The 16226-nt window shown below is 50.5% G+C and overlaps 1 protein-coding gene across 5 annotated transcripts in view; it reads right to left on the bottom strand.

Annotated features, from left to right (window-relative positions):
- HMCN2 (hemicentin 2) overlaps window positions 1-16226 on the bottom strand; it is a 115789-nt gene that overhangs the window by 86384 nt on the left and 13179 nt on the right. For all 5 annotated transcript variants that reach the window (XR_010593729.1, XM_024106075.3, XM_024106076.3 and 2 more), the window contains exons 7-15: window positions 15340-15460; window positions 14502-14765; window positions 13402-13546; window positions 12120-12241; window positions 11606-11878; window positions 10684-10825; window positions 9323-9450; window positions 6046-6159; window positions 5393-5542 (exon numbers count right to left, since the gene is read on the bottom strand). Coding sequence is in view for 4 of the 5 variants with exons in the window: in XM_024106075.3 (XP_023961843.2) it covers window positions 5393-5542; window positions 6046-6159; window positions 9323-9450; window positions 10684-10825; window positions 11606-11878; window positions 12120-12241; window positions 13402-13546; window positions 14502-14765; window positions 15340-15460 (1459 nt within the window). In the remaining variant the exon portion in view is untranslated. The remainder of the gene's footprint in view (window positions 1-5392; window positions 5543-6045; window positions 6160-9322; window positions 9451-10683; window positions 10826-11605; window positions 11879-12119; window positions 12242-13401; window positions 13547-14501; window positions 14766-15339; window positions 15461-16226) is intronic.

The raw sequence follows: 16226 nt of genomic DNA, 5'->3' as shown, positions 1-16226 counted from the left end.
ACCACTAGGAAGCACAAACTGCTCTGTGCCCCATTGTGTGGTGACACCACCCTGCTCGGACCCAAGGAGTGCGGGACTGAGCTGGGTCACGCTGACGCGGGGGAGGGGAGGCTCCCCGACTAGTAAACAGAAGTGCCGTACCTGCCTGGCGAGGCACTGAACCTCCTCTCCCATGGAGGTGGCACCATGTCCTCTCGTAAGAGCCAGGAGCTGGCATTCCCCACTGCTGCCCAGACAGTGACACAGCCACCAGGCTGGGGAAGCTGATTTCACGCCTTAGCGCTCAAATCTGCCTTTGCTGGCTTCGGCTACGCCTCACGGTGCTTCTCGCCCGTTCTCTAGCTCCCCCCCGCCCCGGCTGCACTGGGAGAACGGTAGAGAGCCAGCTGCGTTTCAGCAGCCCGAGCCAGCGTGCCGACAGCAGAGCAATTGGACCCCAGGGCCGGGTGCGTGGGGGGTGTTGGCTGGGACCCGCTGCCTGAGGAAATCCCCCTCCGCTGCTGGCAACGGCTCTGCAGTCTGTACCAATGGGAACCACAGCTGCTCTGCACTTGACCTAGGGGAACGGGCTGGGCAGAGGGTCCTCTTGTTTCAAAACAGCTCAGGCTCTGCATCCCCCTGAGAAAAGCCAGGGGGCCTGGAGCCAGCTCAGCCCACACCACCGTACGCGCAGTGAGGAGTTCCCCCTGAGCAGGGGTTCAGTCAGTCACCCCATTCATGCTAGTCGGGCCCCACCTGCTCTGTCCAGCAAGCTGGGGGCAGAAGGGACGAGCACAGAGTTTGCAGCTGAGAAATCCCAAGGTTTCCTCTTGGCTTGGCCCCTAAACGACAGTCTCTGAGCCTGAGCGGGTCTGCGTGAACCCACCACCAAGGACTGCCACAAGGCTGGTGCTGCTCTCACTCCCAGAGGTAGTAACCAGCCTGTCTCCTCTGCTCCACCGGGCAGGACATCTCTGCCTCCCCTCCCCATGCTGAACCCAGGGCAGATGTTCCAGTACAATTCTGCTCACTATGGTGTAGGGCTCAGTCCCATAAACCCCACGCAGACATTGGCCTCAGTGGCACTGCTAGCATGAGGGGCAGTTTGCAGGTGTGGGGACACAAAACCATATTTAGCAGCCCTGTGCTTGGCTGCAGAGAGTGGTATAGGATGGCTGGAGCCAGCCCAGAAGAATACAGTGTACGTGGCATGGTGCTGTAGGGCAGTGAAGGTCCTAGAGCTCCACAGAAAGACACAGAACTCCTATCTCCAGGCAGGGTGCTGGGCTGAGACCTCCCTGTTCTGTGAGAGCAACACACAATGGCACTGCAGCAGAAGTAAAAAAAAACAGTGCCGGATACAGCTAAATGGGGGAGAGAGATTTACCTGCATCCATTGCAAGGGTTGGAGAGAACTGGGAGTGAATTTCAGTGGTGGCTTATTTGTGTCAGCAGGATCTCTCGACCCCCTGGAGGCAGACCCAGCTACACTTCAGAAGCAGGCCCTTCCCTTCTGGACTAACACCTTCCCCATTCCAGATCAGAGCTAATCAGTAGGCTGTCCTCTGGCTAGCTCTCACCAGGCTGTCTTGCCCCTTGCTGGAGCCACACCATTGCCTGTGAATCCGCCCCTTTCCCAATTTTGCGCTACACATTTTTGACCATGAAACATTTTCAATTTCACCTACTCTGACCACAGCCAGAGACACATGCGTAACCACAGCACTTTCATACCATGTTCTTTCAAGCTTCCAGCCCCCCTGCGTTCAGAGTGAAGAGGAGAATGACAGAACCATCGGCAGTAATGGGTCTCCTATAGAAGTATGACACTCTGTACCTCAAAGTAGCACCCTGGAACCCCCACTTTCACCACTGTCATATGATCATGACAGATTAAGTTTGCGGATGATACTAAACTGGGAGGGGTTGCAAGTGCTTTGGAAGATAGGATTAAAATTCAAAATGATCTGGACAAACTGGAGAAATGGTCTGAAGTAAATAGGATGAAATTCAATAAGGACAAATGTAAAGTACTCTACTTAGGAAGGAACAATCAGTTGCACACAAAATGGGAAATGATGGCCTAGGAAGGAGTACTGAGGAAAGGGCTGTGGGGGGTCATAGTGGACCACACACAAGCTAAATATGAGTCAATAGTGTAACAGTGTTGCAAAAAAAGTGAACATCATTCTGGGCTGCATTAGCAGGAGTGTTGTAAGCAAGACATAAGAAGTAATTCTTCCGCTCTACTCTGCACTGATTAGGCCTCAAACTGGAGTATTGTGTCCAGTTCTGGACACCACATTTCAGGAAAGATGTGGACAAATTGGAGAGAGTCCAGAGAAGAGCAACAAAAATTCTAGATTAAAGGTCTAGAAAACATAACTTATGAGGGAAGATTGAAAACATTGGGTTTGTTTAGTCTGGAGAAGAGAAGACTGAGAGGAGACATGACAACAGTTTTCAAGTATGTAAAAGATTGTTACAAGGAGGAGGAAGAAAAAATGTTTTTCTTAACCTCTGAGGCTAGGACAAGAAGCAATGGGCTTAAACTGCAGCAAGGGCGGTTTAGGTTGGACATTAGGGAAAACTTCCTAACTGTCAGGGAGGTTAAGCACTGGAATAAATTGCCTAGGGAGGTTGTGGGATCTCCATCATTGGAGATTTTTAAGAGCAGGTTAGACAAACATCTGTCAGGAATGGACTAGATAATTAGTCCTGCCATGAGTGCAGGAGACTGGACTAGATGACCTCTCAAGGTCCCTTCCAGTTCTCTGATTATGATATGTTTTGTACAATGCATTCCTTGTGAGGTATTTTAAAAGCTTTGATCTGTTGAACCTCATTATCCTGTTGAATTGTATATGCTATCAATGCATGCATAGGCGCTGACTCCGTGGGTGCTCGGGGGCTGGAGCACCCATGGGCAAAAATTAGTGGGTGCTCTGCACCCACTGGAAGCCAAGCTCCCCTCACCCCCTGCCCCACCTCCTCCTCCTCCCCTGAGCGCGCTGCATCCCCGCTCCCCCGCCTACCTCCCAGCACTTCCCGCCCAGCCACCACCAAACAGCTGTTTGGCAGCGTTAGCACACTCCAGGAGGGAGGGGGAGGAGTGGGAACATGGCGCGCTCAGGGGAGGAGGCAGGGAAGAGGCAGGGCCGGGGCGGGAATTTGGGGAAGGAGTTGGAATAGGGGCAGGGAGGGGATGGAGTTGGGGTAGGGACTTTGGGGAAGGGGGTAGAGTGGGGGCGGGGCCGGGGGCAGCGGGGGGGGGGTCAAGTACCCACGGGAAAGTGGGGAAGTCGGCGCCTATGATTGCATGTGACGTTATGAAGTGTTGCTATCTGTGTTACTGAAATTCATTGGGAGGTGGGAGGTGCACACAGCTTGCCTTTCAGTAGGGACAGAGGAGAAACGATCACTGGCCAGACAGGCGTCGATGGCCCATCCAGAAGAATCCACTATCCCAGAGACTCCACAGAGAAAGCGCCTCCCCAAGGAGGGCAGCCTAACCCTCACAGCAAGGATCTTTCTAGCAGCTACAAGAAAGTATAAAAGAGGAACAGTGACATCATCGCTTGGCCTCTCTCCTCCCCCATCTCAACACCTGGAAGATCATCTGGAAGACAAAGCCTTTGAACTGGGGAGATGAGTCCCAGGCTGACAGGCAGTTCAGTCTGTGTATTGAGAACTGTGAGCTGCCTGTCACATCTATGAGGGTGAAAGACTGCTTTAGATCCTGTTTAGTTTGTTAGAGCTTAGATGGCGTTTCTATTTTTACTTCTTAGGCACCCAACCTTGATCTTGATGCCTGCTACTTATAATCACTTACAATCTCTCTTTCCGTAGTTAATAAATCTGCTTTATATTTTACCTAGAACAGAGTGGTTTTGGTTGCAGTGCGTGGGGAATCTCAGCTCAGATGACAAAGGCTGGGGCATGTCCTCTTTCCTTGGAAGAAGTGGTGAACTAATTAATGAACTCGCACTGTCTAAGGGAGTCTTGAGCAGTGTAAGATGGGATATTTCTGGGGTGCAAGGCCAGGGGCTGGGGTGGTTGGCTGGTGCCTCTCTCTGTATGATTCAGGAGCAGCTCTGGGAGCATTCATGCCATTTAGCTGGGTGTGGAGCTCCATGTGCTGGTGGCTGAGTGATCACAGTGCCTGGAGGGGTTTGCTGCTTGTCACTAGCATAGCTTTATGAGAGACAGTCCAGGCTGGAGAGTTAAGGAGGCACAGTGGTCCCACAGTTCCAGGCTGCAACTTAGTAGAGACTGGGTCTATAGCACCTCTCGCTGTTTCCTCTCTCTAGCTACATATAGTCAAACCTGTACAGTACTTAGATGGGCGCCCGAAAAGGAGCATACATGCTCTAGGACATGATGCTGGTGACTCAGTAGGTGGCGCTCTTCTCTCTCACATGAGAGGCAGTGAAGTCTTCTGGCTACGGCACTGGAGTGGTTCTATTCCTAGCTCTGTTACGGACCTGCTGTACAACCTTAGGGAAGCCATTTCACCTCTCTGTGTTACTCTGCTGTCTACCTTGCCTCTCGTTAGACTGAGCGCTCTCCAGGGCAGGGAGCTCCTCTCACTAGAAGTCTGTACAGGGCCTGGCACAACGGGGCCTCCCAGTGCTACTGCAATAAAACAACTCTGTTTGGAAGAGATGTGAAGTGCAGTCCCTGGGCATACGAGGACGCGATCCCTTTACAATCTGCATGACGCTAGAGGTGTCCCACAACCTGGCCCACTCTCAGCTTGAGCATTTACTTTACCTGCCCAAATCAACCCTGCAACTTCAAATGGACGCAGCCTTCTACTTCAATTCCTGCCCCGAGGTGTCATGCATCAGTAGAAATCCCCCGATAGTTTCATGGTTAGACTCTTCGCCCCCTATAGCTAGAACTCCTGCCAGATAGCACAGTGCTGGTTGCCGCGTTCCCACCCTAGAAAGGGCTGCATTCCAGCGGTGCAGTGAGTGACGGGATCTTGGTTGTGTAGAACATCCAGAACTAAATCCTGTCCTCACTTATGCCCTGGAAAGCCCCATAGACTTCAGTGTGGGCGCAGAGCCCAAGGGCAGGATGAAATCCAGAACTAGGCTGGCTGCTATAAACTGACGGGAGCGGAGAGAGAGACTCACCTGTAACAGGGCAGAGAGTGGAGGTATCAGTGAATAGCTCAGAGTGCAGAACTGGGTCATTCCAGTCTAAACTCCTGTGAATTCTCTCAAAGGGGTACAGAGAGACCAGGTGGGTGAGGTATTACACCAACTTCTATTGGGCCAATAAAAGATACTACCTCATGGCTACAACTACACTGCGTACATCCCAGCGGAGCAGGTCATTTGCCACTGTTAGCTGGTTTTTCTTTAATAATCTGAAGGAGCCCAAAGCTTTATAAGTCAAGACTTACAGCCAACTTCCAGCAGGATGCCATCAAAGGAGACCCCCGCCTCACTGATGGCCTCGCAGATGTACTCTCCTGAATCCTCCTCCTGCACTGCCTGGAGCTGCAGGACCGCCCGATGGGCACCGGGAGGAGAAGATGCCACTTCCTGTTCCCCTGGACAAGGAAAGATACTGAACGTCAAACCTTTATTCCTCACTGCCTTAGCACCTCAAAGCCCCTTCCTGCCTTCTCTTGCCATCAATGGGCAAATCTTCAAAGGGATGGAGAGTTAGTTTGTTTGGATACAGAACTTGAGCCTGCAAAATGGAGCTGGAAATATCTCAGGAAGGTTCTGCCTCCTGCCCAGGGGATTTCCTGTATTCTTTGCCAATGCAGGCTAAGACGGGGCATCCCAAACACAGAACGGTCCAAGCAGCAGGTGCAATGCAGTGCAGAATGGACGGCTGCTGGCTGGCAGGGTGGAGAGAGGTTTGGGGTCTCAGGAGCGAGAAGACGGCTAGCCAGGTGAGGCTGTGAAGTGGAGTCCATCTGCAGGAAAGGGATAACGGACTGGGAGGCGCAATCTGTCTGTGTTAAGAGTAGGGGGGTAGTTAATATGCCCCTAGCCCCGCCCCCCAAACTGTTGCATAGCTCACTTGAGTCAATTCCAGCCCTACCTTTGTACCATATGATCTGGGGAGGGGGTACCCCGGAAACGTGGCACTCCAGCATCGCATCTTCTCCCAGCAGGGCCTGCACAACAGGACTCACCGCAGCAACTTGGGGAGATTCTGTATCCAAGACACACACAAAAAGGCTCCAAATTTATTCCACCCTGGAAAGCACTTCACGAGCATGCACGAGATACCCCAGAAACACCGTGGCCCCGGGGGAGGGACATCTATGGGGATGAAGCACCAGCTTGGGAGCCCCCACACCTACCCAGCACTCTAAGGGCAAATGCCTATGGCAAACTGTTCTGCAGGGATGCACTGCAGTGCTTGGCAACAGACCGCAGCTTCCACAGTCTCACATAACCAGAGGATACCACGCACCGATAGACTTGCTGAGGGTCCTCACCTAACAATGAGAACTCGTTCTTGATGCTACAATGAATCTGTCTTTTCCCTTGCCCGTCTGTTTAACATATGATTCTCCCAAGGTGTCCCAGCTCTGGTTTATGCCACTGATTCATTTTGCCAGACACTATTTACAGGGTGCCCATGGCATGCTAGCCACTTCACAGGTGGGTTTGAAGGCAAGATCTTGAAGGTCACACAAACATGCATTATTAATGTTACAGCAGTGCCCAGGGCCCAATCAAGGCCCCGTTGTGCCAGGCGCTGTACAACACATGGTGAGAGGCAGCCCCTTTCCCAGAAAGCCTATAGTCTAAATAGGCAAGACAAAAGATGGGAGAAAGGAAGGATTATTATTAGGGCTGTTGATTAATCGCAGTTAACTCACAAAAAATTAATTGTGACTAATCGCACTGTTAAACAGTAGGCTACCATTGAAATTTATTAAATATTTTGCATGTTTTCTATATTTCAAATATTGATTTCTATTACAACACAGAATACAAAGTGTACATTGCTCACTTTATATTATTATTTTTATTAAAAATATTTGTACTGTAAAAATGATAAACAAAAGAAACAGTATTTTTCAATTCACCTCATACAAGTACTGTAGTGCAATCTCCTTATCGTGAAAGTGTAACTTACAAATGTAGATTTTTTTTTTGTTACATAACTACACTCAAAAACAAAGCAATGTAAAACTTTAGAGCCTATAAGTCCACTCAGTCCTACTTCTTGTTCAGCCAATTGCTCAGACAAATAAATTTGGTTACAATTTGCAGGAGATAATGCTTCCCGCTTCTTGTTTACAATGTCACCTGAAAGTGAGAACAGGCATTCGCATGGCACTGTTGTTGCCGGCGTTGCAAGATATTTACGTGTCAGATGCGCTAAAGATTCATATGTCCCTTCATGCTTCAATCCCCATTCCAGGGGACATGAGTCCATGCTGATGACAGGTTCTCCTCGATAACAATCCAAAGCAGTGAGGACTGACGCATGTTCATTTTCATCGTCTGAGTCAGATGCCATCAGCGGAAGATTGATTTTCTTTTTTGGTGGTTCGGGTTCTTTCGTTTCCACATCGGAGTGTTGCTCTTTTAAGATTTTTGAAAGCATGCTCCACATCTCGTCCCTCTCAGATTTTTAATGGCACTTCAGATTCTTAAACCTGGGGTTGAGTGCTGTAGCTATTTTTAGAAATCTCACATTGGTACCTTCTTTACATTTTGTCAAATCTGCTGTGAGAGTGTTTTAAAATGAACATGTGCTGGGCAGTCATCCGAGACTGCTATAACATGAAATATATGGCAGAATGCAGGTAAAACAGAACAGGAGACATACAATTCTCCCGCAAGGAGTTCAGTCACAAATTTAATAAATGCATTATTTTTTTAAATGAGCGTCATCAGCATGGAAGCATGTCCTCTGGAATGGTGGCCAGAGCATGAAGGCACATATGAATGTTTAGCATATCTGGCATGTAAAATACCTTGCAACGCCATCTACAAAAGTGCCATGCAAATGCCTGTTCTCACTTTCAGGTGACATTGTATTTCAGCAGTATCTCCCATAAATGTAAACAGAAGTGTTTGTCTTATCAATTGGCTGAACAAGAAGTAGGACTGAGTGGACTTGTAGGCTCTAAAGTTTTACGTTGTTTTGTTTTTGAATGCAGTTATTTTTTGTACATAATTCTACATCTGTAAGTTCAACTTTCATGACAAAGAGATTGCACTACAGTACTTGTATTAGGTGAATTGAAAAATACTATATCTTTCGGTTTTTTGCATCCTGATGTTGTAATCTGTTTCTTGGTCGGTATTTCCTAGCTAGTGAGACACTGAGCCAGCCAGAATGGTGCTTCAGGATTGTTATTAGGGAGGTGTTCTGGAAACTTGAATTTCTGATCTTATCTTTCTGTAATAGATAAAGATGTGTGCTGAAATTTTCCTGGGAAAATGATTTGCTTAGAAATATCCCAGGAAAAAGCAGGGTGCTTGGGAAATGCTGCGGAGGGAGCAGTCGTGTTGAGTTATTATTGTAACCCGCTGTTATTGATCATCCTCAGGGCCCCAGTTTCTTGAGCCAACACAAAGGCTGAAGTGAGAATGAAGGTAACACGGAAGGTAACTAGGTGTGTTATAAATCAGAGGGAGGTTCCGAACAGACAGCCTGATGATGAGGATGGAGCATAACCTCTTTAACAAGGCATTTGACACAAAGTTCAAGAGTCTGACCATGCATCCACCTAAGGAAAACACCAGGCATTCAAACCAGCTGTGTCCCGTCTACACACAGAATCAGGAATGAGAACAGCACAGAGGAGGAGAGAGGACAGGGACGAGGGAACTATAAGACACAACAGAAAGGTTCATCTTAACTAGACTGTGAAACCAGAAAACATCATCAGCGTTTTGCTGGGCAGCTCTCTGCTCACACTGCATTGCTCCTGAAGGTGACGACTTTAATGTTCCAACAAGCCCCTGGGAGAGTGAGTAACCCCAGGAAAGGGAACCCACCATTGCAGGCCTCCCTTGGGACTTTGTTGACGATGGCCACGATCCAAACCTCATTGGCTTCAATGGATCAGGCCCCAGAGGAGTATTGCAAGCATCTATCTGTAGCAAAGTGATCCCAAGGCCAGTGGTCTTAGCACAGTCCTCGGCAGAGGCCCTATTCTTTAGTGCCTTCTCTTATGGGTTTGTACAGCGCCTGGCACAGAAGGGTCCTGTCCACGAATGGACCTCCTGCGCACTACCACAATACAAACAATATTAATAATACCACTCCTGGGTAAGGGGCTGATTCAAAGTCAATGGAGTCTTCCCAATGGAAATTCTGCATTAGGACAAGCTACAGGAGCTGGTACCTGTGTACTGTAGGATTACTGTCTGCTCATCCCATCCAATCCGACTGGCAGCAAAGCAGCTATAATTCCCAGCATCCTCAGGGACAGCCTCCTTGATTATCAGGGTGCCCTGAGCATCTATAAAAAACCTGGATCAAGAAAGAAAAGAGCAGGGATGGGGGGAAAGGTCACCATAAAAACAAAGCTCAGAAAAAGAAGAAAATAGAACACGACTTGCCCTAAAAAATCTCCTAGCACTTTTCCCAAATAAAAAGTTAAAAGGGGAATTCACAAGTCAAGTTTGGCCCTTAAGAAAAAAAAGGAACAGATGGATCAGCTACAGCAGAAACGAGGCCTAACAGCTAAAGCGAATGTTTCCATGAATAAGAAAAAAAAATCAGAAAGTTTTTTTACTTGTTTTGGTTTTCTGCAATTTAAGAAAAAAACACACCAAAAAAAAAAAAAAGGCCAGTACAGTGTTTGTAGCCTAAATATTTGCAATGCGGCACTAGTGGCGTGAGCCTGAAAGTGAAATTTATCAAAAACTGACAATAAATAAAGGTCAAAAGTAAGTTTATTTCCATTGTTCCTCTCCCCTGCTGCAAAAAAGTGCTACAACGCGTGAAAAGTCCATTTGATTTTAACACGCTGTCACAGCCACTGCAACCTCAAGTGTTATTAGCAGCAGAGATAAGGAAGCATGTTTTTTTAAAATATATTAATTTTAACTAGACAGAATCCTTCTAATCTCTGATGTGCGGTTCATATCATTTCTTGCAGTTTTCCCCTTTTCCCTTTATCAGCCCTCTCCAGGCACATGAACCACCAGAAATCGTTCTCTGGTTGCCTGGGGGGACTCGTTTAATATCCACCCCCAAAAGCAGCAGCACGACACAGAGAGCAGGATGAAGAGAACAAACATGACTCAGCAAACTCCTCCGAGAGTGGAGATCCCTCTTTAGCCCAGGAGCAGATGGTAAGGGGGTGCAGCCCTGCCCCCCAGCATTGCAACAGTCACCAAGAGACAAACTCCTCCATTTCATGATGTCAAGGCCCGGCCTAGACTAAACACTAGAGCATCAACCCCCTATCATGGAAGCTGGCCACACCACCGCTGCCCCCAGCCCCTTTACTAGCATGAGGCGGATTTGGAGCGTAGCCTGGGCTGCAGCTACGTTTTGTAACCTGGCTAGAAGCTTTGGTCTGACCAAGCCGGCTGCCACCAGCAGCAATGAAAGCCTTGTACCCAATACATTTTGGTTTGCACGCGGTGGAAAAGGTGCCCCCTTTCCCTCCCCCTCCCCCCAGCCTCATGAGTGTCAGGCTGCTCTGCATCGAAGCCCAGGAGCAAAGTGGCCGAGGCTCGGATTTGGTAACGTTACCTGCCGTCCTTTTCCAGGGCCCGGTCCCATCGTTTCCAGGAGATTCGGGGCGCAGGGTGGCCCAGCGCCGTGCAGTTGAGCCTCACCTCCCCACCCCTGGTGAACGACTGCGAGCTTGTGGCAACCCTTACTCGAGGCGCCTCTACACACAGAGAAACACAACATGTCAGACACCAGTCACCTGCTCCCAGCGCCAGAGGCCCAGTTCCCAGCTCTCCCCCTCCTGCCGCAGAAGGGGAGCACAGAGCTAGTGGAAGGCGGTAACGGAACAGTGGCTGAGAGCTGTGAAACTGGGCTTTTGGAACGGCAATATTCCTCAGATCCAGCCTTTCCATTGGTGGGGCTACAGGCCATATGTAGCTGCTCCCTCCAGCCCCACAACTGAATGAGGGGAGCAGTGTAGTGAAGCGGTCATTATAGGGTTAACTGGGTTACTCAGCGCAGTAAGGGGTGCAGCCATGCTCCACCCCTCCCTTATGCCCTGTTCAGTCAGTGGGAATATTCCCCCCCTCTCTCTTAGGATGCAGTTAAATAAAGCAGCAAGTTCCCAGCCTGCAGTCCTGCCAGTAGGCCGATCTCTGGCTTGGGGAGCTTGCAGAGGAAGCAGGGGTCCCAGAAGAGCAGAGACTGAAAGAGATGCTTGCTTTGCCGATCCATCAAGCCAGCTCTGAGATCAGTGATGAGTGACTTTCACAAAGCACTGGGGATGCTGTCTCCTGCATTGCTTCTGCTCATATAAACCCTTACAGGATCACACAGACCCTTTCAAACGGTCTTGGATCTGACTGCGATTCCTGCTCCTCTGTAGCATGCCTTGGAGAAGCAACAGGTCCATTCCCCCCCTTCAGCTCAGACTCTAAGGGATTTCAGTCCCAGCCAAGGACAGGTAATCGTCTCGAGTTAGGGCTCAGAGACTGCTTACCCTGAACAAAGAGCCAGATGGAAGCATTCGCTGTCCCATGGCCGTTGCTTGCCGTGCATTCGTACCGGCCACCGTCATCCAACTGAACGCTGACAATCTCCAGCGAGAGGTTCCGCAGGACCCTCACCCATCCCTCGTCCGGCTGCAGCACCTTCCCATCCCGGCTCCAGGTCAGATTATAAGCAACGTCTCCTGACACTGGGCAAGACATGATCACTCCTTCTCCCGGCAACGCAGTGATGTTCCCGGGGGGCACCAGGTACGGAGGCGGCTCTGCATGGGGGGGAAGCAAACAGTGGGGTCCAATTATCCAGGCTGCTGAGCCCCCATCTACCCCACTGGAGTCAGTCCCAAACTCTACCATTCCGAGGTCTCTAACACTGAACGGCTGAATTTGACTGTTCAATATTGGAAGCAAAGCCCAGGGGCGGAGTCCTCCTTGCAGCATGCTCTGTGGGAGCCTGGGCTGAGGCTGTCACCTGCCCGAGAGCCCCCTGCCCTCCCCAGGACTGACCTGTGACAGAGAGGTAGCCGCGAGCTCGCGCTGCCCCAGCTGTGCTAACGGCTGTGCACTCGTAAAAACCTTCATCGCTTCCGGAAACCACAGGGATCTCCCAGCTGCTGGTCCCAGAATCCCTGGGGAAACAAAGCAAAGAACCCCCATGAGAGCGGGGAGGAAGACACCCAGCTCTCCTCTTTCAGCACTGCCTGAGATTTTCACAACCCCCTCGCCATTTACGGCGCCTTAATTGTGGAGAGCCTCACTGGAGGCACCTTCAAGGGGCAGATTGGCCGAAAGCAGATCCTCAGATGGTTTTGACAACTGGGCCAACACTGGGATTTTTCCTAAAATCTCTCCCCCTGTGCAGCAGTGACAGGGGCACTAGCATAGACAGGGTGCTTGGGGGTTTATCTCCCTGCTGCTTAGAGCTGGGTTACATGGCAGGGAGGCCAGCACTCTGCGCTAGTTCTCTCCACTGCTCTCCCTGAGATCACAATTCACACTCCGTTCCTTTTACCCCTGCATCCCAAGTGTGTCTCCTTAGCCTGCATGCAGGCTGGAGGCTCATGTGTAAAGACCTTTATCTTGCATTTTGCTGCAGAAGGAATGAGGAACCCACTGCTAGCACACTGACAACCCACTCCTGGGCACCGCCACTTCTCAACCTCTCTGTGCTATGTCACGGAGGACCAAGAGAAGCCGCTGTCTGAGTCAGCCCTGCTGCAGCGAAAGCAGGGGGGAAGCAGGCCATGAGGTCTTCAGGGCCTCAGTGGGAATTCCAATTGAGAGGGAAATTTCCCACTTGGTCCCCTGAGCAACCTGTATTCTTCACCCTACTGCTAATACATGGACTTCACCACCACAGTCTCAAAGGCAGCAGCATTCCAGTAACTCCAAGTGTCCACATTGGACGGTGGAAGTCAGCAGTACCACCCCCCTCCCACTCCCTCGAAAGCAAGCCAGCTCCACTCTATGGAGATAGATAACAAAGAGTAACACAGTGACTGTCAAGCCAGGATAGAGCCAATGGTCCATCCTAGGGAGAACCTATCTCCAATCTCAGCTATTGAAGGTATGTCAGAAGAACATGCAAGAACACATGGTGTAATATTATGCCATGGAGCAAATACCTTCCTGTCCCCCAAGCTGGACATTTTTGTGCCCTGGAGCATGAGGATTGCTAGCCCTTGTAATTAATCTCCTGCCCAGAGCTACCTATATTTGTATGTGACTAATGTGGGCTTGGGGAAATTTACCAAGTAACTGACTTACTGCAGTAGAGCCTGAGACTTACGCGAAAAGTTGATCCTTTCCAAGCATCTCTCCACCACGGCTGAGCTTCAGTCGGAAGGGGATCTCGCTCTGGGCAGAGCAGCTGATCAGCAGTGACTGATTGTGATAAGCCTGGATTTTACTGGGCATGTTCACTTTGGGTAGACCTGGGCAGTGGGAACAGGCATCGGGTACAAAGAGAGAGAAAGACTGAGACTCCATAATTCTCAGAAACAGAACTCTGAAAATTTGATTGGGGAGAGGAAAAAAAATAACTATGAAAAAAACCAAACTGGACCCCTGTGCTGAAATGGAACGGTGTTTCTTTTAAAGAATGAGCAGCCCCTGACTGGCTTTATCCTAATAACTCACTATAACAGCTAAAGTGAGGGCCTCATTCGGTAAGGCACAGATCCTGCTGTAATGGTATGTTTACTTGTAGTATATTCTGCAGACACTAGATCTCTGTGTGCTCTATAGAGTAGTAGAGAGGGCGTGGGTCTGGTGAACAATGGAGACTAAGCTGGATCTCAAAGCTGTGGAGAAACCCGTTTGTTCATGGTTCTAATTGCAGCTGTTTGGGTTTAATAAATAGCTCCTGTCTGTGAAAGGCTGCGATTTCATAGTCTATTATGACACTGGCTACTCCTCCCTCTCTGGGCATTTATATCATACGTATCACTGCAATATCTGCTTCACCCATGCTTTCAAATCCTTGAGCCAAGTATGACAAGCTTCCACCTAACCTTGCCTGTACATTTATACTAAACATGTAACTGGCTATGCCTCCTCAAAACAGAGCAGGCAGCTACAAACCCTTCTCCCCAAAGAGTGCTGGGTTTTGTGCCCATGGAAGGAAGTTGGACAGATGAAACCCCTCAAGATAGGTGGGGTTCTACCAGGGAGGGAGTATTAGAGGAATGCCCCTGCACATGTCCATTCAGAACCTGGGACATTACACCTACCCCCAGCCCTTTCCTGGGTGATTTCAGGTATCTGCTTGTCAGAGGAATAAAAGCTGGTTGGCCTATTCCCAATGCTACTCTAAGAGCTACAAAAAGGCATCAAGCCAACAGTTCCAAACCCCTTCCAGTTGGGATCGTACAAAACAGAGTCGCTCACCTGGGATCACACTGGTGTAGGCGACTCCCGACACACGCTGCAATGGGTGCCCGTCTGGGTCTTCCCCAGTCACTTTCAGCAAGAAGCTTCCCTTGGGTGCCTGGAATTGGGGTCCCACCCAGAGCTGGCTGGAGGAGCCATTGGACAAAGGCCGCGTCGGCAGGGAGACAAGGGGCTGGCCAGAGCTGTCATACAGCTCCACGCCCTTCAGGTGCCCCGGAGGCTCCAAGCCAGTGCAGTTAATCAGCACAGAGTTAGGAAGCCCTGCAGAGACAGGGGAAAGCAGCGGGGGAAGGCAAGGAATGGGAATGCATCCAGGTCAGACATTGTAAAGCACTGGGACCATTCCTCTCTGCTGCAGACATCACCCCTATTATTCATGGCACTCAGCGACTCGGCAGCTGGGATCACTGCTCTCCATGCTCATCTCATGGTTACCTTGGGCTCCCCTGCCTGTCCGCAGCCTCCTGCTATCTCATCTTATACTTGGACTGCAGGCTCCTTGGGGCAGGGACTGCATTTGTTCTATGTCTGTACAGCACCTAGCACAATGAGACCCTGCTCTATGTTTGGGACCCCTAGGCACCGCCGCCATACAAACAATAACGCCTGCCGGCTCCAGGCTAGACTGCTGCAACAAGCCCCACTCGGAGCTGCTCTGAAGGCCACTGGAAGCTTCAGCAAACGTGGACATCGCAGCCGGTTCCCTGAGCCCAGCAGAGCAGCGGGAGCCCACTTCTCTGCGGCTCCATTAGCTCTCTACCACTCCGTGTCTTACGGACAACACTGCCCCCTCCACACACACACGCACGCGCGCCCTGGGAAGAGCAGGAGGTACCATGCACAGGCCGTTCTCTGGGGTGGTTTAGGTCGAACGTAGGTTGGGGGGAAAAGCTGGCTCGGAAATCGATGGCGCTGACGCCCGTGATTCTCACCGAGTGGCGGCCGCTGCTCTGGATCTGAAAGCCAGACACACAGCAAGCAGAGACGTCCCATCAGCACGCGTAGAAAGGGGGTAGCTCTGACTCCTGAAGCCGCCCACCACGCAGGATCCGGGGGTAGGGGAGAAGGGAGAGGCTGCAGTAAGCCGCAGACTGCATTCTGGGCAGGCACACACTTCCTTCTGCAGCCCTGGAGAGCCACAACAGGATTGGAGTGACAGAACGAGTGGAACCGTGGGAGGAATCTTTATGTTCAGTGAGGCCAAATTCTCTGTTGCCAATGGGAGCATTTCCATTACTTTGACGGAGGTTCAACCCGACACCAGTAGAGAAGCTGGCCCTGGGACTTTTAGAGTTGACTTCAAAGTGCCCTTAACCAATTGACATCTTCCTGAGAAGTCTCATGCCCCTATTTATTCAGGGCACTTGGCTTTCCTTAGAACCCCACGAAGTATTCCCGGTGGCCAGCCCATTGCCTTCCAGAATGGAGCTGGTGGAGGAAGGGGAAAACCCAGCCCCTGGGTCAGCCTCCCTTCCTGCATCAAGGCCGAAGTTATCACAAGGAACCCAGCTCCCAGAGGGGGCAGGGGACTAGGGAGGCAACACTCGGGTGCTATAGGGAAGGGTGCACAGGCTAGAACCAGTTAATGAGGCAGCTGGAGCATCTCCACCCCAGAGAGGGGATAGACCGTGGGGAGCAAGCTGGGGACAAGACACCGAAGTTGCATTCTATACATTTTTCCACGTCTCTTGGCACGGCACGGCGTAGGCAGGATGGGCACGT

Source organism: Chrysemys picta, chromosome 18 (assembly GCF_011386835.1).
Source record: "Chrysemys picta bellii isolate R12L10 chromosome 18, ASM1138683v2, whole genome shotgun sequence".
Taxonomy (NCBI): Eukaryota; Metazoa; Chordata; order Testudines; family Emydidae; genus Chrysemys; species Chrysemys picta.
Note: the sequence above shows the minus strand (reverse complement) of the source record. Positions and strands in the feature narration are given on the sequence as shown.